General features: G+C 57.2%; 1 protein-coding gene across 1 annotated transcript in view; it reads right to left on the reverse strand.

The window, feature by feature from the left end:
- Window positions 1-955: 955 nt before the first annotated feature.
- ANP32A (acidic nuclear phosphoprotein 32 family member A) overlaps window positions 956-20898 on the reverse strand; it is a 35721-nt gene continuing 15778 nt past the window's right edge. Inside the window, exons 2-7 of the mRNA XM_056126806.1 lie at window positions 8722-8871; window positions 8407-8529; window positions 5223-5424; window positions 3933-4030; window positions 1382-1448; window positions 956-1227 (exon numbers count right to left, since the gene is read on the reverse strand). Coding sequence (XP_055982781.1) covers window positions 1166-1227; window positions 1382-1448; window positions 3933-4030; window positions 5223-5424; window positions 8407-8529; window positions 8722-8871 — 702 coding nt within the window. The 3' untranslated portion in view covers window positions 956-1165. The remainder of the gene's footprint in view (window positions 1228-1381; window positions 1449-3932; window positions 4031-5222; window positions 5425-8406; window positions 8530-8721; window positions 8872-20898) is intronic.

Below are 20898 nucleotides of genomic sequence, written 5' to 3' on the forward strand. Positions count from 1 at the left end.
AATTTATCAATGACAAACAGACATAAAACTCAAAGTTTGGCTCTTCTGAGGGGGGCGGAGAAAACCTGGTGCAGACGCTGCTTTACACAGACGTGTCGGGACGGCGGGATCCCAGAGCCATCCAGGCAGACGGAAACCGACCAGCACGTTCGCTAGGAGTTTGCAGTCATTTCGGAATTTCCACTCAGTAAGAAAATACAATTTTGCGTTTCTTTCCCCCTCCCCGCCCCCCTGTGCTCGGGTGTATGAAAAAAAAGAAAAAAGAACCCCCGCCAACCTCGGGGAACGCCGCCTGCCCACGCGTAATCTTGTCAACGGGAGCCGAGCACGGGAGCACGGTGGAGGGCCTTTCTGGGCACCGTGAAGCCCCAAGAGCGCTAATCTTTCACAGAACAAGGAGGATGGCTGTTTCAAGATCTTTCAGAGAGGCTGTGTCCGAGGTTTACTTCTTCCCTGGGAAACGAACTGCAAAATGCACTCGCCTCCAGAGCCAGGCCCGCCCAGGCCCGCTCCCTGGCTCACAGCTCCAGAGGGTGACGAATCTCTCAGGAGAGAGGAGCCACCGCCATCCGTGAAGGGAAAGGGGCGAGAGATGGGGACCCCCCCGCCTTTCAAACACACACACCAGTGCCTTGAGGTTGCTATTTACAAACAGGGGCGCCGGAGGCCACGAGAGTTGCAGAGATCAGGGGCCCAGGACAAGAGGTAGGTCATGGCTGGAGCTCAGCCCCTCCTGGGCTTGTAGGAAACCAAACTGGGGCCAGCCAGGGCCTCCCCACGCTCTCCAGAGACTCGGACAACACCAAGAAATGTTGGGGACCCCGCGAGCGGCCCCTGAGAGGGGGAGCACGTGGCGCACGCCAGATGCGTTCGTCAGCTCTTGTCAGTTTACCGGGACCAAACCAGACACAAAGAAAAAAGTAGAGGAAGGTGGGGGGGGAAAAACAATGAAGAGTGGCAGTAAAAATAGTATTTTATTCCACCCCCTCCCCCCTCCCCCCACAACCCCCAGTACACTTTTCCCCTCTGGTTCCCACAGCAACATTACAATCAGAAAAAAATAAGTTTCGGGGGGCGGGATTTGGGGGGGAGGGGTGAACGGGTAAAAACAGTCAAATCACAATAGGAATTTTTGTTTGTTTGTTTTCAAAATAGGTTATTCCACTTAGTCGTCTTCTTCACCCTCGTCTTCGGGTTCTCGTTTCCGCTTCTGCGTCTTTTCTCCTTCTGCAAGAGGAAGGTGAAGACAGTGAGGCCCAGTGCCTCTGGCAGCCCCTGCTGCCCTCCCAGCACCCAGAGGCATCATGCGTTCACGGCCCCGCGGCCAGAGGCCACCGTCTAACCGCTACTGGATGGAAGGAGAGTAATAAAGATTTCATACCACGGGGTCCTTCTTCTTCCTCTTCCTCGTCATCTACTTCCCCGTCGTTATAGCCTTCCTCCTCTTCCTAGGGCAGAAGAGGCAGATGGGCATTAAGGACACGCAGAAGGTCACCTAGCGGCCACAGCACTTGCCCTGGCTGATGGACGCAAGGCAGGAGCCTTGGTCAGACTCTATTAGAGGAATCAATGAAGAGCCTACTTTTTGGGTCACACCTGGCGGTGCTCAGGGGATCATGTGGGATGCTGGGAATCGAACCCGGGTTGGCCGCATGCAAGGCAAACGCCCTCCCCGCTGTGCTATCACTCCAGCCCCATCGATGGAGAGTCTGCAGCCCTTTTTCCTAGGCGTAGCGACAATCCTAGGAACTCGGGAGACTTCCCAGGGCAAATGTTCTGAGAAGATTTTGTCCCCTGCGTGTCCAGCAGGGGCCACTCTGGCTTCAAGGGAAGACCCAACCCCAGTTCCCATACATCCAGGTTCTGGGGGGACCAGTCCAACCTCGCCCAACCCAGCCCCTTCACCATCCCACACACTTGGACCAGCTGGTGGGGGCAGGAGAGGGGCTGAGGCCATGATCCCCCCCAGGTTAAGGACCAGCTGGGCCTGACACTGTTCCACTCAGGGCCCGTGCTGGGCAGCCCCTGAAGGTCAAGCTCAGCGAGCATCGTATCATTTGTTTAGAAGAACTTGATGACAGACTTCTTTCTTGACAAGGGAAAAACCCTTGTGAAGGTCACCAAGTAGTCCCTAGATAGTCTGTGTGCTAAGACTATGTGTGTGTGTGTGTGTGTGTGTGTGTGTGTGTGTGTGTGTGTGCGCGCGCGAAGCTGATCCAGAAATCTGCCAGTGGTCAGTGAGATGACCCAAACAAACAAGACTGAAATCCGTTAGCCAATGTAACTTATTGCCCTGTTCTGAGGAACAGCCTCTTGCTGACTCCTTACTTTTAAAGTAGCTATTTTGCTTTTGGGGATGATTTTGTGTGTTTTGTTTTGGGGGGTGGGGTCAGGGGTGTCACACCCAGTGGTATTCAGGGCTACCTTCATGGCTCTGCCCAGGAATCACACCTGGCAGGCTCAGGAGACCATATGGGATGGCGGGGATTGAACCCAGGTTGGCCACATGCAAGGCAGGCTCCCTCCCCACTGTCCTATTGCTCCAGCCCCTAACTGCCTACAATCTATCAGGGTGGCATCCTAGCAGCCTTGACCCAGGGAGACAAGGGCAGCAGGACAGCTGGACATGAGGTTCACACCACTGCCAGCATCTGCACGGTCTTGATGGGTCCATGGGAGCAGTCGTCTGAAGGGCGGACACGACAGGGGTGCAGCCCTCACCAAGGAACAGTAAATGGGGGGTGGCATACACACATGGGGTCCCACCACTGCCTCCCCTTCTGGGATACCCCTGACAGAGCCGGGCAAGTCCCAGGACGGAGCTCAGGGGACCACCTGCTGGCGGGATCAGACCGGGGCCCCCTCCAGCCCTCTTGGCCCAAAGGAACATCTGAGTTTGCTTTTGTTCAGTTGGTTTGGGTTTGTGCAGCGCTGGGAGTCAAACACGGGGCCTCACATACAAGGCCGGGACTCCACGGCCCGGCCACTGTCTGCCTCTTTCGACATTCTGGAGCACGTTAAAGGTTTGACTCGCAGCTAACAGGAGTTGTCCAGAATCCGAGGTCATAGAAAATGAATGCACTTGAGGCCTGAGCTCAGAGCAAGCCTGGTGGGGCGGCAGGGAGGGGGTATGGGAGGGGATAGAGGTCAGACCCTCTGGAAGCATCCTGCTTACAAATAGAACAGACCTTAGACTCCCACAGGCGGAGCACACGCCCTGCCCTTGGGCCGACAGACACCACCACGTCAGAATGCACGCTCAGCAAACGGCGACAAGAAATGTGCTTGAACACACTTCTGAGAACCCAGAGACAAGGTTCAGGACCTGTTTTCAGCTCAGAAGAGAGCACGCCTCAGAGGGCAGCATTCTCCACCCCAGAGAGAAAAAACACGAAGGAAATGAGGGAGGGGGGCTGGAGCAACAGCACAGCGGCCAACCCAGGCTCGATTCCCAGCGCCCAATATGGTCCCCCGAGCACCGCCAGGGGTGATTCCTGAGTGCAGAGCCAGGAGTAACCCCTGTGCATTGCTGGGTGTGACCCAGAAAGCCAAAAACAAAAAAAAAAAAAAAAGAGGAAGGGTGAAGACACAGTACAGGAGGGGGCTTGCCCAAAGACCAACGAAGAAATGAGGTTCAGAGGCTTGCAGAAAGGGTAGGGGTACCCCCTTCCTTGCTGGCCTTAAGAACCCCTTCTTCCAATCCCCGGGCTGGCTTTAAGACCCCCAAAGCAGCCCAACAAAAAGGGCCTAAAAATTTCTAACATCCCAGACCTGGGCCCCAGGTTGTGAGACAACAGGCCCTGCTGGGGCATTGAGTTGGCTCGACACAGGCAGCAAATGAGGAGCACTCAGGGAGCACGGAGAGTGGAGGGAGCACTCCAGAGAGCACAGGAGTGGAGGGAGTGAGCTCCTCCCCCAATGCGGCCTCTTACCTCCTCCTCGCCACTCACATCCTCCTCTTCACCTTCTTCCTCCTCGTCCTCATCCTCCTCATCTTCCACTAGCTGGGCATCTTCATCGTATTCTTCTTCTGCAGGGGGAACGGGGACAAGAGCGGGACCAGTGGTGAGTGGGCAGCCCCCTCCCAGGGCCGGGCAAGATAGACGAGGGTGGCTGCACCCTCCGCGCAGGGCCTCTGAGCTTCCTCCCCACCCACCCACCCACCCAGGCCCAGAGCCACCAAAATCCCAGAAGGTCACTGGAAGACAAAACCTCTTCCAGACGGCCGAAGCTGAACGCTCGGGGGCAGAAGCTGGCAGCTTGAAGGATGAAGGCGCTGAGCGGGGAGAACCAACCACAAGCCCACTCAGTGGGAAAAGCACATGGAGCCAGCCCTCGCCCCAGAAGGAGGGAGAGCAGAGGCACGGGGGCCAGGGGGCTTGTTCGAGGTCCCAGGTAGCATCAGCCATGGCGAGGCAGAGAACCGGGTCTCAGGACCTCGGGCTGGGCCCTTCCCATCACCAGCATAGCCGTGGGGAGTGGGGTGAAGGCAGGTGTCACCCTCGCTTCGCAATACTCGCCCTCAGGAAAACCCTACGCCCGATTAGCAGCGACGTGCTGCAGCCTCCAGTCCCAGCTCCCGGCAGCACGTGGGCGAGACAGGACACGCGTGGCTCCCTGCTTTCTGGGTCCTCCTTCCCGCACCCCAAACACGGTACTGGGGTCCCCTCCCTGGGGCTTCCAGGGCTCCACCTTACCAGTCCCAGCCTTGGCTCTGGGGTGGCAGCCACCAGGGGGCCCCACAAGCTCGCTGGCTCATGACCTACTTCCACTGCCAGCTTCAGGCACCCCTACTACCTCCACCAAAGGGTCCCCCATCTCAGAGGACAGTGCCAGTGGCAGCACCTCCCCTGCCTCTCAGGACTTGGGATGCAAGGCCCAAGTGGCAGTGAGGGGGCTAGAGTAACAGCACAGCAGTTAGGGCAATTTGCCTTGTACGCGGCTGACCCGGGTTCGATTCCCAGCATCCTGTATGGTCCCCTGAGCGCCGCCAGGAGTGATTTCTGAGTGCAGAACCAGGAGTAACCCCTGTGCACTGCTGGGTGTGACCCAGAAAGCAAAAACTAAAACAAAAACAAAGTGGCAGTGAGGCCCAAGGGGTGTCTGGAGGGAGGAAGGTAGGAAAGCCAGCGCTTAGAGTTTGTTCTCTGGGGTGCTTGAGGGAGACCAAGACGAAGCGGGTGCCCCTCTCAGCCCTGCCCCGCCCCGCCAGAGCCACGCACCATCCTCGTCCTCCTCATCGTCCTCCAAGCCCTCCTCCACGTAGCCCTCAGCGTCCGAGTCGGACGCCTCCTTGTCGTCGCGGTCGTAGCCGTCCAGGTACGTGAGCTGCGGGAGGAGCTTGAACACGTTTTCTCGGTAATCGTTCAGGTTGGTCACCTCACAATTGAACAGGTCTAAGCTCTTGAGGTTTTCTAACTTTTTCTGCCAACACAAAGATACAAGTCCATTAAGTACGTGGCCAGGGCAACGTGGGGTGCCCGGAAATGGGGGAGAGAGCAGGCGAGGGGGCTGTGGGTGAACACGGAGAGACGGGTTTGACAGCAGAGGGGAGGGCCTCCATTCCCCCAAACCGGGGGAGAGCCTTGATCTCACAACCTTGAGCCATGCCGACCTGATTCTGCAATTACAGCTTTTGCCTTAATGAGGGTTTGAAAATCCCTGTCTCGGGTCAAGAATCAGAGCTGGGTCTCGGACATGCCAGGCCTGTGCTTTGCCGCTGAAACACATCCCCAGCCCAACCTGGGGCTCTCGTGGTGCACAGCCAAGTCTGTTATCACGACCAAGATAGCAGCAGAACAAGGACACGAGGCTGACCCGGTACCCGAGCATGACGGTGGCGACAGCCGGCTGACGGCAATGCTTAGCATCTTACTCACTCACGTACCCGCACAGTCACCCCACAACCCAAAGAAGGGGAAAGTGCGTCGTCTGTTCTATAGATGAGGAAAAGGGGAGGGCAGAAGTGGGATTATTTGGTCAGCCGACCGCATGTTTGAAGGGACAAGAGAAAAACTGAGGGCCTCAGGCTGGACCAGGATTCACTGTGTCAGGGCTACAAGTTCTAGCCTGCAATGATGCCTGTTTCGGTGGCTGGGGAAACTGAGGCCCAGCAAGAAAAAGCGTCACACAACAAATAAGGAACAGGGCCACTGTGGTGCTCACCTTGCAGACAGGAGCCTCACCCCAGATCCCCAGGAGCAACCCCCAAACCAAACTCAAACAAGAGCCCCTCGACCCCACCTTGACCCCAAGTGTCTTCAAGTCCCAGTCCATGCTGGGAACTCAGTTTTGCATAAGAGCTGGGGTGGGACAGTCCAGGTTAGCTTAAGGCAATAGCCTTGCGATGCAGCCAACCCTGGGTAATCCCTGGCATATGTGGATCTGGGCCCCTGGGCACCACCAGGTGTGGCCCCAAAACACAAAATGAATGAAATGAATGAATCAATGGGAAATCTTAGAAAGATCTCACTGGGGCCAGAGCAATAGTACAGTGAGGACAGTGATTGCCTTGCACGCGGCCAACCCGGGTTCTATTCCCAGCATCCCATATGGTCCCCTGAACACCGCCAGGAATGATTCCTGAGTGCAGAGCCAAGAGTAAGCCCTGAGCATCACTGAGTGTGGCTCCAGAACAAACAAACAAAAACCCAAACAAACCCCAAATAAACAATAAAAGAAAGATCTCGTATGAACCCCTGGTCATTCTGGATATCCAGACCGTGCCCTGGTTGTTTAACTATCGTTCTGACTGATAATCAGGTAAAGGGAAGCAAAGCAACTGTGTGGTCTGGATGGGTCAGGAGGGGCTGTGGGTATGATCTCACCTCCCCCAACACACAAACTCCCAGGAGCTTTTCTTTCCTGACAAAATGAGGACCAGAACTCTGGCCAGTAGAGGTAACTGTCTTCTCCAGGGCAGGACAGACAAGCAGGGAACTGAAGAGAGCAGTTCTATCCAGATAACAGCCCCGTGCACTGAGGGACAGGGAAGGAGTGTGTGTGTGTGTGTGTGTGTGTGTGTGTGTGTGTGTGTGTGTGAGAGACAGGTGGATGCCAGCTTCATTTCTGCCACCCAGACCACCTACCAACACCCCTCCTGACCTCAAGCCTCTCCAAAGGGACAAACACACTCTCTGACAAGAATCCACAGGCTGGAGAGATAGTACAGTGGGGAGAGGGTTTGCTTTGCACGCAGCCAACCCAGGTTTGATCCCCGCAACCCACATGGTCCCCTGAGCACCTCCAGAGCCAGGAGTAACCCCTGAGCATCTCCGGGTGTGCCCCTCCCCCTAAAAAACCAAACTAAAACAAAACCAAAACCCTAGGATCCAGGGTCAGGAATGAAATTTAGTGGTAAAGCATTTGCCTTGCCAAGCGTGAGGCCTGATTTTACCCCCAGTGCAGCAAAAGGAAAACAAGAAAAATGAAAGATCCCCATGAACTCAAAGTTCATCCTGTATGTCCTGGAAAGGGAGATGTGACGAATCCTGGCAAAATATTCACAGGGTCTCCCCACATTCTAAGTGTGTAGTTTATATGAGGTTTTTTTCTGTTCATTTTTGGATGACATCCAGCAATGCTCAGACTTACTCCTGGCTCTGTGCTCAGGAATCACTCCTGGCGGGGCTTAATGGAGGACCATATGGGGTACCAGAGATTGAACCCAGGTGGCAAGCACCCTACCAGTGCACTATCTTATCCAGCCCTCGTGTGTGTGTGTGTGTGTGTGTGTGTGTGTGAGACACCTGGTAGTGCTCAAGAGACATGATCCCATGGCTACCACAGGTGAACCAAGTGCCTAAACTACCCCGAATTCTCTGAGTTTCCTGTCTGCGTGATTCTTTCCCAAGGAGCCACACCTCCACTCACAGCCTTCAATGTCACTGACCACGACTCCTGGGGTACACTGGCCTCTATGAGGCTATACAAAAGAACCAGACACACCCTCAGGTGTCGGGAGCCTGATCACAGCAAGTACTGGACACCAGCTACTGGTCCCCAAACCAGGCAGCTCTCTCCCACCCACCCAGGGATGATCGTCCCCAGACTCCTGCCACCAAGAGGTGCCACCAGGGTGGCTCCTCCCTGGCCAAAGCCGAAGCCTGCGGGAAGGGCTGGACCAGCCTGAGCCTGGCTCCATCCCCGCCCACCTACCCACTGTCACCCAGGAAAGTTGCTACACTCAAGACCCTCCTTCCCGCCCCCCCCCCCACCCCCAGTTTCTTTACGGCTGGAGCAAAGTGGTTCTGCTTGAGTTCCTAGCGTAGAAAAAGTCTAATAAGGTCAGATAAACGGGAGTGAAAAAAACCAACAACAAAATAAAACCTGTCAAAGGAGAATCCCCTGATATCAGACCTTCCCAGCCTCTCCTGGGATGGGGACAAGGGGATCCCCGTGACTCACCAGCGGTTCTATTGTGCTGAGGTCTTTAATTTTGTTGCCACTTAAATTTAGATGCGTGAGGTTCGGACACTTTTCTGCCAATACTTCCAGGCCCCCTGAGACTCTGTTATCGCTTAGTTCAAGCTAAATGAGGCAGGGAGAGAAAAAGGTAGAATCAGCTCTGAAAAACGAAGGCCCCGGGCATCCCCTGACAGGGCAGGGTGGAAGCAGACATTGTTGGGGCTGACGGTGTGTTGGCAGCCTGGTCATGCCCCTGCAGCAACACCAACTCCCCCCACGCCCGCCCCCGCGGCCCCATGCCCCTCACTCTCTCACCTTCTTAAGTTTGTTTAACTTTGGTAAGTTTGCAACTGAGCTGAGGCCGACGTTGATCGTACTTAAGAACTCCAGCTCCTCGAATTCATCTGTGAGACCCTCGATTTTGCCGTCGTTCGACCGACAGTTGTCCAGGACGAGCTCCTTCACCTGCAGAGGGAAGGAAGGGCAGGAGCCGCTGTGAGGGAGGGGGGTCTGCGGGGATGGTGGGAGGGGTCCCCCACTTAGGAAACTCTCCTGCTTCTGGAATCCCCATCCCCATCCCCATCCCAGGGGGCGGGGGGGGGGGGGGGGAAGGTCGGTGTGCATAAGCTGTACAGTGAGGGGTGGAGGTGTGACAGGCAAGGGTTAGGGTTAGTCAGTGGCCCCGGCTGCCGTGGGCAAGGCTGATGGTCCCATTCCAACCCATCTGCCATGACTTCCAACACTCCATCACAAACTGAATCCCAAGGATCAGAGCACTACTGCGGTGGGCAAGGCGTTGGCCTTGCAGGCGTCTAACCCATATTCAATCCCCAAGCCCACCAGGAATGATCCCTGAACGCAGAGGTAGGAAGTAAGCTCTGAGCATGGCTGTGTGTGATCCCAGAACAAAACAAAACAAAACAAAACAAAACCAAAGAGTCAGAGGTGCCCAGCCCCACTGACTGTCAGATGCCCACGCCCAAGGCCACACCCACCTCCCATCCTCAGCGTCCCTCCCTGTCCTCTCTGGAGCGGGGACTCTGCCCTGCCCACTGGCCTGGCCTTCAGCACACCACAGCCCCCACCTGGTCAGAGTCCTCAGACTTGCCTTTCCCAAGAGCTTCGTGTGAGGGCTGCTCACCCTCGGGCCGCCCCGTTCCATTCACTGACACCGTGGACAGAGACACGATAAGCCCTACAGTGGAGAGCCCAGCTCCACGCTTGGCTCAGCCACGTCCAAGCTGATGTGGAAAGACTAGGAATCCACATCAGGCCTGACACCGGCCAAGTCCAGAAGTCTGGGTTTGCTTGGAGGGGAGGGGCGCGTCACATAGCAATGTGTAGGGTCCACTTCAGGCAGTGCTCCGGGGACTGTCTGTGGTACTAAGGACTCAACCAGGGTCACTCATATGCAAGCCCTTATCTCCTGTACAATCCTGTACAATCCTAGGGGCCCTCAAAGTCTGTTTTGGTTTGGCTGGCCACACCCAGCAGAGCTTACGGCTGACCCCTGGCTCTGCACTCAGAGGTTACTCCTAGTGGGCTCCGGGCCCAGATGGGGAGTCAGGGATTGAACCAGGGCTGGTGGGGTCTTGATTCAGATCACCAGGTCTCTGCTGAGCCCTCAGCACTCTCACCACTGTGTGTGTGTGTGTGTGTGTGTGTGTGTGTGTGTGTGTGTGTGTGTAAAAACAGCACAACCCCAAACACTCCCAAACACTCCCGGAGCACGGGCCCTGGGCACCCCTGTCACCCAGCTGTCCACAGCAACTCTGGCTGCTGCTGCTGCTCCTGCAGGGGCGGGAATGGGTCCCACCCATGGTCCCCACCCTGGTGACACTTCCTCGTAACCAAAGCACAAACCCAACTCAGCCAGCCTGGCCTGGAGGCCGCAACCACCGACAGCACGTTGGTCAGAGCAGCAGGAGAGGCCAAGGCTGGGCCGGGAGAAGCGGAGAGGAACCCCAAAGCCCAAACCTTGAGCTGTGGGGGGCCAGGCTCCTTTGTGGGATGATGCGTTACCTCTGGGATTGCAGGGGACACTGCTCCAGGGAGTCTGCAGCAATCAAACAGGGGAGTCAGGGGGAAGCCCTGGCCGGGAGTGACTTGTGGGGTCAGAGTGTACGCTCTGCACACTGGCACCCAGGGGCGGGTCCCCAGCACCACCACCACCCCCCAGCCCCTACGCCAGCACAGCCCAGAGCATCCTTGGGGCATAACACACCAGAGCCCTTGGGCTTGACCCGCTCACAGACAGGAACAGGGAATGAGGGGGCGCTGGGGTGCTTGGGGAACCCTCTCCCAGAGGGCCACGGTGAGCCGTGGTCTCTGGAGTTCTGGAGTCCGGGGCTGGCAGGAGGCTTCCAAACCTCTACTTCCTCCCGAATACGCGGCCGGACCCCTGTTCTGCTGCACCCCAAGTCCTCCCACGGGCAGCACTCACCCCTGATCATCCTGGGTCTGCTCTGCTTAAGAAAGGAAGGGAAAGGCGGCAGCAGGAACCGAGGCCCGGCTCCTGCCAAAGCCTGGGTGTGAGCTAAGCGCAAAGTTAAAATTAAACTGAAAATTTGTACTTTGGGTTGAGTCTCTCTCCCAATTCCTCCGGCCGTTTTAAAAATAGCCAAATGTGGTCTCTCTCTCTCTCTCTCTCTCTCTCTCTCTCTCTCTCTCTCTCTCTCTCTCTCTCTCCCTCTCTCTCAATCTCTCTCCTCTCTCTCTTTCTCTCTCTCTCTCTCTCACACACACACACACACACACACACACACACACACACACAGCTGGAGCGAGTCTTCGAGTGTCAGGAGCACCGTGCAGCGCCCAGGGCAGCCCACCCAGAAGCCCAACAGCTTGCTTTCCCCAAGGCTCAGGCACCCCCAAGAGGTGGCCGTGGGCAGACTCCAAAGGCTCGTGGGAAAGGAAATGTTCAGCCTCAGTGTTTCCAGAAAAGTCTGTTCCTGAGCAAGGAAGGACGCAGCGGTGATGTCCACGGGACACGTGATGACTCGCAAGGGCACCTGGCTGCCTGACTGTGTCTGTGAGCTCAGATCCCTGCAGCGCTCGGTCCTGAGCACTGCGGGCCCAGCCAGCAAGGCGGCTAGCAGCCCAGGGGAGCAGGCGGGGCCGGCTGGGGCTCTCCGAGGCCAGAGCTCACCTCCAGCCTCCACCCTCCAGCCTCACCCCCTCCCTCCCTCCCCATCGCTCATGTCCATGTCCGCAGGCAAATCCATTTCAAGGCGTGCCCCCACCCCCACCCCAGCATCCGCCGGGCAAGGAGGACACGGCTGACCCAGGAACCACTTAATCACATACTAAGCATCCGATCCTCCTGGAGGTCAGGGACTGTCCTTCTCCATAATCAGCCTAGCAGGGAGTGGACACCGAGCAATTGCTTAACAGGCACACGTCCTGTCGGCTGACCGGGCAGCGCGCTCGGTGAGCAGCTGTGACACTGAGACGATGCGGGTGTTGTGGGGGGTGGGGGGCACAGATGCCCCTTTCACAGAGTATCGTCTTTTCTCTTCCTGGTGGGGACCACACCCCGTGGTGCTCAGGGCTCAGTCCCTGCTCTGTGCGCAGGGATCCCGCCTGGTGGGGCCTGGGGAACCATACATGGTGTCGAGAACGGAATTGGGGTCACGTGTGTGGGAGGCAAGCACCTGCCCCCCACTCTAAGTCTAACACGCGTCAGCAGTGTTATTCCCATGTGTGCACCTATGTGTGCATCTTGCATCCATCGCCGCCTCCCTGAGCGCACGACACTAGAGGGACCGAGAAAGATCAACAGGGAGGGGGAGAAAAATCACTGTGATCCAGCCGGGACAGCCCAGGCACCTGCAGAGCCCAGGGGAGCCACTGAGGTCACATGAAGGCCAGAAGGAGCCGGCTGCACCGTGAGTTTCTTCTGCAGAAACCCGTGAGTCCACTGAGGCCCTGGGCAGTCTCCCTGGCTAGCTCCCTTGGCCTCTGGGGCCCCTCACCGTTGACAATGAGGCCCACCACCACATAGAGTGGGTGAAACAGAATCTCATCCTCTGAGCACTCCCGGCCTGGAAACCAACAGAGGATCCAGCATCACATGTTTCTCGTGTGGATGGAGGGTCCTAGGGACCAACCTGGCATCCTGCCAGTCAGTAGCGCACACGCTGCAGCCTTTGACACATCCCTGGACCGACTTGGTCATCTCAAATGCTGTGTCCACAATCGAGGGGCAACATGGGGACACAAACCTGACACGCTGCAACTGCCTCGCACACACGAAGCCTGGGAGGTCTAGAATGTTCCTGGTCAGGAACATTCTAAAACCACAATTCCTCCCTCCCACCCCACCACCCACTCTTGATTTTTGCTTCCCCCCCGCCCCCCCCCCCCGAGCAACAATAATATCTGTAACTTTGGTTTCACCCTTGTCAGTCCCTAACCAGCTTCATTTTTCAGGTCCCAGGCTCACAGGCCTCAAATCCAAGTGACCCCATGTGCTTCTGGAGCCCGGGGGTTTTAAATGGGTCAGCTTTAAGTGGGCCATCCCCCGTTGCAGATTCCATTTCGAGCTCGAAGGCCCAACTTTGGGACGTGGCAGAAGAGAACGAGAGACGCTTCTCCCCCCCAAGGCGCTCAGCAAGGCTGCAGGCTGGCGCCACGGCCACCAGGGATCTGTGGACAGTCCGTGTGGCCAGCCCTGGCGGGCACCAGGAGAGAAACTGCACATTGCAGAGACCACCTGGATCCCTAGGGTGGCGCAGGGCCGGGGAGTGAGGCGGCTGAGGGGCAGAGAGCACTGGCCTGGCGTGCGTGAGGCCCTGGGTTGCACCCCGGCCCCAGAAAAAGCAAAAGGGTCAGCGCCAGCAGCCCAAGTCTCCATGGCTGCTCGCATCCCACGAGCTCTCTCTCTCTCTCTCTCTCTCTCTCACACACACACACACACACACACACACACACACACACACACAGACACACACACAAACTGAGTAGCTAGCCCTCGCCAGCCAGGGCTGGTCGCGGTCCATTCACTCGTTTTTATTTCAGCGAGATCCACCGTTGAGCTTTTCCTTCCCAGAAGCAGCTGCAAGGTCAGCATTGGGCCCGGGCACCTGAGCTGGAAGGTTCTGCCCCAGCACCGGACCCCACTGGACCACAGCCACCGGACCCGGTGGAGGCCAGAGGAGCTCTCCTGGGCTCGGCCAACAGGAGCTGCTCGGAGGGGCAGCCAGCACAGGGGGGGTTTAACATCCTCATCTGAGGGGCAGGGTCCCTCCTCCTGGGGGGGTGGGGGGAGGAAAACACCCAAAATCCCTCCAGAAGAAAAACATCGAGTCCCTGGTTCTTGTTTGCTTCCGACAATAGAGCCCGGAGGCCAGGCGAAGCGCGCGCTCGGGAGGCAGTGACGCCACCTTATTATTTTAGGGAACCGGGAACGCAGGCCGAGGCAGGCGCTGCCGCGGTAATTAAGCTGTCTGCCAGGGCCGGGAACAGGGAAGCGCCGGCAGGGGGGAGGGCCATGCTCACACAGACCCTGTGACTGGCTCCCCACCGCCACGGGGGGGGGGGGGGGGGGGGGGGAGGGGGGGTGCGGGAGGGAGGGGACCGCTCCATTTCTGCCTCGCCAAGACAGACAGCTGGGTCCACTGCAGAGGCAGGCTCGGCTCAGACAGGCCGGTGGCGGGGGGGGGGGGGGGGGAGCACCTGGGTGCCGCGCTCATGGCACGGGCTGCCAGTGAACCCCGACACCAGCCCACTCCTGCCCCCTTCTCCCGTTGCGCCCCTCGCTGCTGTTCCAGTTTCCATTCCACTTCAAGCACTTTTCGTCGCCACCTCCTGCAGGAAGCCTCCCCTGACTGTCCACCCTGCCCCTCACCTCCCCACCCCCCCAACCCCGTCGTGACTGAGGAGCACTGAGAGCCGGTACAGAGTCATGGGAGTTGAAAGGAGGTGACTCGGATCTAATTTGTAGCTGGGGGCACCCTGGGGGTGGGGAGGGACAAGGGTGTCCCCAACTGGACATCTGCCAGCCAGCTGAGCCACTTTCGGGGATGTGTGTGTGTGGGGGGGGGGTGGAATGGAATTTGGGCGCACGGTCAGTGAGGGCCCAGGGCCACGAGCCCAGCAGTGAGTTCTGTGCATCCCAACCCAGGCACGAGGCTGGGAGGACCCTCTCTCTGCAGACCACCCTGGAGCCACAGTCCATCCCACCCCCTACCCGAACGCAGCCACGTGGGGCATTGTGCTGGACAGCGGGAGCCGGGCACCCAGCAAGGATCTGTCCAACTCCCAGCTCGTCCAACACCCAGGACCAACAGCCCGAGGCAGCAGACACAGGTGCTGGGTCCTGCGGGGCGAAGGGGCTGGCTCCACCCCAACTGGGGAGCACCTCCTGGGGTCCTCGTCCAGCCCACTGACCACACCCGCTGCCCACCCATCCCCCAGCCCTCCCACCCCCAGGAGGCTGGAGAAGGTCTAGACAGCAGAGGGCGCCAGAAGCTCCACGCTGCTGCTCGGCGGGTCCCCTCCCTCCCCTCATTCCCGGCTAAAAGCCTTTCACAGCCCCAACTGGCTCAGAGGCTGCAAGCTAATGTGACCTGCACACGTGGGGGCCCCTCTCTGAAAGTGGGGGCAGCTGAGCTTCCACGCCGGAAAGCCTCTGCAGACCCCCACACACATTCCTCCTATACACACGCACACACACGCACGCACACACACGTGTTCCCGATACCACCCCCAGAGCTGCCACCCTGCCCAGCTGGGCTGAGTGTCCCTAAAGGGTCACTAAGGAGTCAAACTAGAATAGGGCTGACAGCAGTTCCGGGGGGGGGGGGGAGGGGGTTGGGGGAGGCAGCACGGACAGCACCCAGGGAGGACTCTGCTGGCCGCCCTAAACAGGCAGGGGGGTACAGTCTCCCTGGGCTCCCGTGGTCCCACTCCAGAGCAAGCCAGGGTAGATGGTTTCCCATCCCTTCCCCTGCGGACTCGACCGGGGGGGGTGGGGCGTGGGGGGGTCCTAAAATCGGATTTGGAGCTTTCAGCCCAGTTGGGATCCCTTTGAGAGTCCAGTGAGGTTGGGTTTACTTCCCATGGCCCATGGGCGACGATAACAGGAAATGTTATCAAGTGACCCGGGGCTGACTGAGGTTGGTCCATAGCACAGTAAGGATGGCACTTGCTTGGCAAGTGATCAACCCAGGTGGGATCCCCAGAGCCCCAGATGGCCCTCAAGCACCACCAGCAGGGATCCCTGAGCGCAGAACCTGGAGTCAGCCCAGCACATGGCTGGGTGTGGGCCCCCTCCCCAAAAAACATGTTTGTCTGTGCATCCCAACCCATCACATCACATCATAAAAGAGGCAGCCGTGTGCTATGACCTTACTGCAGGGGGGTCTAACATGCTCCCGAGACCTCCGGGCCAGCAGGACCACCTCAGCCCAGCTGAGGAGAACCGAGAGCCTGAAGGAACCACCAGATGCAGGAGGAGGCAGAAGGGGAACTCGCTGTTAGCAAAGGAGCCGGGCTTGGTCCGCCCCCCCCCCCACACACACACCTGGCCACCACTACCAAAGTGACAGCCGCCCCAGCCAGGGTAGACACGGTGCCCAGAGCCCTGGGAGCTGATCTGAGCAGAAACAGGAGACAACCCTGGAGTCTCTGTTCCCCAAGGCCACAGAACACAAAAGTCATTGGCCCAGCCACCCCCAGAGCCAAAGAAATGTTTATGGTCACGCAACAATGGGGGGGAGGGAAGAGATAGAAAAGGAGGAAGGGGAGGTGCACGAGGGACATGGATGAGCATGGATGAGCACAGCAGGAGGGAGGGAGGGAGGGAAGTAGGAGGGAGAGAGGGAGAGGAGAGAAAGAGAGAGAGAGAGAGAGAGAGAGAGAGAGAGAGAGAGAGAGAGGGGCGTGGGCATGGCTGCAGGGAGCCTGCAAGGGTCCATCTGTGTGGGTCCAGCCTCTGGCCTGCGGCTCCAACCTCTCAGGTTTGAGCACCAGAACTGGCCTGCGGTTTTCATCTCAAAATGCACAAACGATACATGAAACGCTTTAAGTGGTCCTCAGGAGTCAGGGAGGGAGGGGCGGGGGGGCGGGGAGGGGGGGGACTTGGGACAAAGCCCTGAGGCCAACGGACTTCGTGGACAAAAGCAAGTGGGACGGCCCCATTTCCTGGGCAGGATCTTCAAGCGTGGTTCTCCAGTCCCCCAATTCTACAGCCCGACTGGACACAGGCCTCAGACAAGGGCCTGAACAATGGGAGGAAATGGGGCTGTTTGGGCGGGAGGAGGGGGCGCGATCTCCAGGCCCATCTGTGCATCTCCACAGAGGAATCGCGCCAGAGCTCTGGGGGAGCGTGACCCGCATCATCGGGGCTGAGCCTCGGAGGGGCCTAGGCTCTGAGTTGGGGCTTCCACCCCACATCAGAAGCTGCCCTGGGAACCCTCGCAGAGAACGCCCCAAGTCAGCATCAAGGAATAGTGCAGAAGGGACCCCACACCCAGAGACCTGGGCTGCTTTCACCTACACACACACACACACACACACACACACGCACACACACGCACACACGTACATGCTACGTGCACGCACGCAGCTGTGAGTCTCCCCAAAGTGGCATTCCTTGCTGGGGGCCACAGGAACACTGCCTTGTTCGTCAGTGTCAACACAGCATCTCTGACAGACCGGGGCGGGGTGTGAGACGGAGCAGGGAACAGGCAAGGTGCCTGGCCGGGGGGGGGGGGGGGGGGGGGGGTGGGGGGGGGGGGCTGAACCCTCATGGGGCAGGAGTGAGTGACCATCACCCATGTGCATCCATGAACAGAAATTAAATGCTGCAAAGATGAGAGGGACCAAGGGGAGGGCAAGGGGCTCTGTTCCTAATGTCTACACAGCAGGGTCCAAAGGAGGGGGAGAGACTTCTGGGGGGAGGGACCAGCCAGAGTGATTACCCCTGGATGGCCACTGGGCTTGGGACACTGGGGTGGGAGGCAGGATGACAGGTGTCAAGGGAACTGGTGGAGAAAGAAAAGCAAGAAAGTGGTGGCATGAGAACAGGACAGAAGGGGTTTGTTTCTACACACACACACACACACACACACACACACACACACACGTATGCATATGGTCATGCACACATGTGCATGCAAGCACATAAATTAACACACATGCACACACGCGCGCACACGTGCACACATGCATGTACACACTGGGCAGGGCAGTGGGAAGTCACAGGCAGAGAAAAACAGAAAAGTGTCTGGACATGAGGCGAGACCATCTGTACAACCCCTTCGGCCTCCTGGAAGGAAGGATGTAGGCTGACTGCAGCCGAGGCACCAGATGTTTGCAGGTAGGAGAGGGAGCGCCCCTCGAGCCCAGGCCCACACACAGTCGGGGCGGTTTCTCTAACTCCTCACTGAAGAACAGTGAAACTTTGGAGGAGTCGCTGCACTCCAGAGCCTGGTCTGTAAAGCGAAAAAGAAGATTCCAGGCAGTCCAAGGGCTCTGTGAGACCAGGGAGTGAGCCAGGCTCCATCCTGCAGAACCAAGGAGGAACTTGCCCCACCAGCCTCTGGCCTGACACCGCCCCCTCAGCACAGACCAGGTCGCTCTGGTTTCCCACACTGCCTTGCATTCAGTTCTTGCTTTTTTTTTTTTTTTTTGGTGGGGGGGTCACACCTGGTGATGCTCAGGGGCTATTCCTGGCTCTACTCTCAGGCATCACTCCTGGAGGGCTCAGGGGTGGGATGCTGGTGATCAAATCCAGGTAGGCTGCGTGCAAGGCAAGCGCCTGACCTGCTGTGTTATTGCCTTGCACTGAGATCTTACTAAATGTTTGCTGAACTGAAAAGGATCAAAAATAACCCAGGGAAACATTCTACCAGTTTTTTCCTTCCACTCGGTTGCAATACTGTGCTAGAATACTCTAGAATAATCCCTCTTCCCTGAAACAATCACTTTTGGGGGAGCAAACTTTCTAAGGAAAATAAACTTTGGGGGTGGGCATGAGTCCTGCAGGCTCTTCACTGCAGCACCCCACCTTTCTACAACAGCCCAGGCGGACCCAACGCCAGCCACTGTGTTTGAAGGGGCTGTTCCTGTGGAAAAGACCACAAAAGCTAAAGTTCACACCACTGCACTGGGCTCTTGCTGGCTTTTGAGTCACGCCTGGTGATGCTCAGGGGTTACTCCTGACCCTATTCTCAGGCATTGCCTCACTCCTGGTAGACTCAGGGATGGGAAGCCGGGGATAGAACCCAGGTCGGCTGCATGCAAGGCAAGCGCCTACCTGCTGTACTATCACCGCAAAACACACCACCTTCCCTGCACACAAAGAAGTCAAGCATGTAGACTGACGGCCCGGGAGACAAGCAAGTTCAAACCACGATGTGGAATGATAGGGTCCTGAGCACAATGGCTGCTCCTGTCATCTGAGCCTTTCCCCCCCTAATTTTTAAAATAAGTAACTCAGTTTCAAAACCAAACAAGTTTGTGGACATCCCATCCATCCTCCCCTCTCCTCCCGTCCTCTTCCTACTCAGAGAAGCATCGCTTTGAGGACCCTCCTCAGGCTTATTTATACACACAGAAGCCAATTCAAAATGATTTTTTTCTCCTTTCTACCCCCAATCTAGTACTCTTATTCTAGCCCCAGCACTGCCTTGTCCTTCTGCGGGTGTGTGGGATACAGCTGACCGACTCTTGTTTCTTATCTATGCTGTGTCTCATGTGTGGCGATGCCGTCCTTCTCTTTAAATGAGTTTCTTAGTGATGAGTCTCTCTCTGGGCTGCTTCCAATTGTTCACTATTACTTTATGATACAGATGAACTGGCACATGTCACTTTTTGCAGTTACCCAGCTTATTAGCCGAAGAGCTGGAGTCAGGTCCCACACCAGCCCCACAAGGCAGCAGACAGTGGCCTCAGAACCCCACAGTCTCACCTGGCCACTGGGCCCAAGTGGACAAGTCCATTCACTCCGTAAAGTCAACTGAGACTTTATGCATCTCAGCATACACACCCCCACCCACCTTCACCCATCAGTCAAATTGGAAACAAAATCTCATTCATTTTGTAGCCTTTCTGCAGATTAAGCATATAGAAACGCACGTTTCTCCTTAATGTTTCCTCACAGGAAGAATCTCAAGGGACCGAGTGACAGCACAGCAGGAGGGCACTTGCACACCTTGCAAGCAGCTGACCAACGTTCTCTACCTGGAATCCCACAAGGTCCCTGGAGCACCATCGGGTGTAGCCAACACCCATCCTCCAACCAGGGTCATTTTCCAACACCCTCCTTAGACACTTAAAGAAGAGCAGCGGGCATCAGTATATAACCGCCCCCGTTATTACTGGGGAGCCGCCTCCTCCAGCTAATCCATCTAGTCTTGCTTGCTAGAAGCTCCTGCTGAAACCTACGTGGGGGGCTGGAGCAATAGCACAGCAGGTAGGGCGTTTGCCTTGCACACGGCCGACCCGGGTTCGATTCCTAGCACCTCATATGGTTCCCCTGAGCACTGCCAGGAGTGATTCCTGAGTGCAGAGCCAGGAGTAACCCCGTGCATCGCCGGGTGTGATCCCAAAAGCAAAATAATAATAATAATAATAATAATAATAATAATAATAACAACAAAAACCTATGCAGGACACCCGTCTGAGACAGTTGCCAGGCAACCAAGTCCCACCCAGGGCCTGGGGAGGTGTGTGCAGTGTCTGGGTCTGTGACCGCTGACTTAATGGGGATCTGTTCCCCTTAGCTGCCTCACCAGTTTTGGTTTGAATGTCAGCAGCATCTCCTTGGCCCCCAGAGATCCACCAAGACTAGGATGGGAGGCCCTGAAAGACAGCAGGAGCTTCCAGGAAAGCGTGCCAGAAATGAGAGCTGGGCAGGAGCAACAGGAGAGTGGGAAGGGCACTTGCCTTGCACACAGCCAACCCGATTTTAATCTCTGGTGTCCCAAATGGCACCCCGACACTGCCAGGGGAGATTCCTGAGTGCAGAGTCAGGAGTGAATCCTGAGTACCACTGGGTGTGGTCCAAAAACAAAGAAAGAGAGAGGAAGAAAGAAAAAGAAGGGGGGGGAAGGGAGGGAGGGTGGGAGGGAGGGAAGGAAGGGAGGAAGGAAAGAGGGAGGGGAGGGAAGAAAGGAAGGGAGAGAGGAAAAGAGGGAAGAAAGAAAGGAAGGAAGGGAGGGAAGGAGGGAGGAAAAGAGGGTAGGAAGGAAGGAAGGAAGGAAGGAAGGAAGGAAGGAAGGAAGGAAGGAAGGGAGGGAAGAAGGGAGGGAAGAAGGAAGGGAAGGAGGAGAGGGAGGGAGGGAGGAGGGGAAGAGAGGGAGGGAGAGAGGGAGGGAGGGAAGGAAGGAAGGAAGGAAGGAAGGAAGGAAGGAAGGAAGGAAGGAAATGAAACGAAATCACCCAGTGATCACTAAGGTCTCAACAAGCCCCAAACTGGGCCAGAGCTGTCACAGGAGAAGCACTCCAGGTGTTTTCCCTTCCCTGGAGGTGCTTAAAATTTCC

This window comes from Sorex fumeus, unplaced genomic scaffold (genome assembly GCF_029834395.1).
Source record: "Sorex fumeus unplaced genomic scaffold, SorFum_2.1 ptg000063l, whole genome shotgun sequence".
Taxonomy (NCBI): domain Eukaryota; kingdom Metazoa; phylum Chordata; class Mammalia; order Eulipotyphla; family Soricidae; genus Sorex; species Sorex fumeus.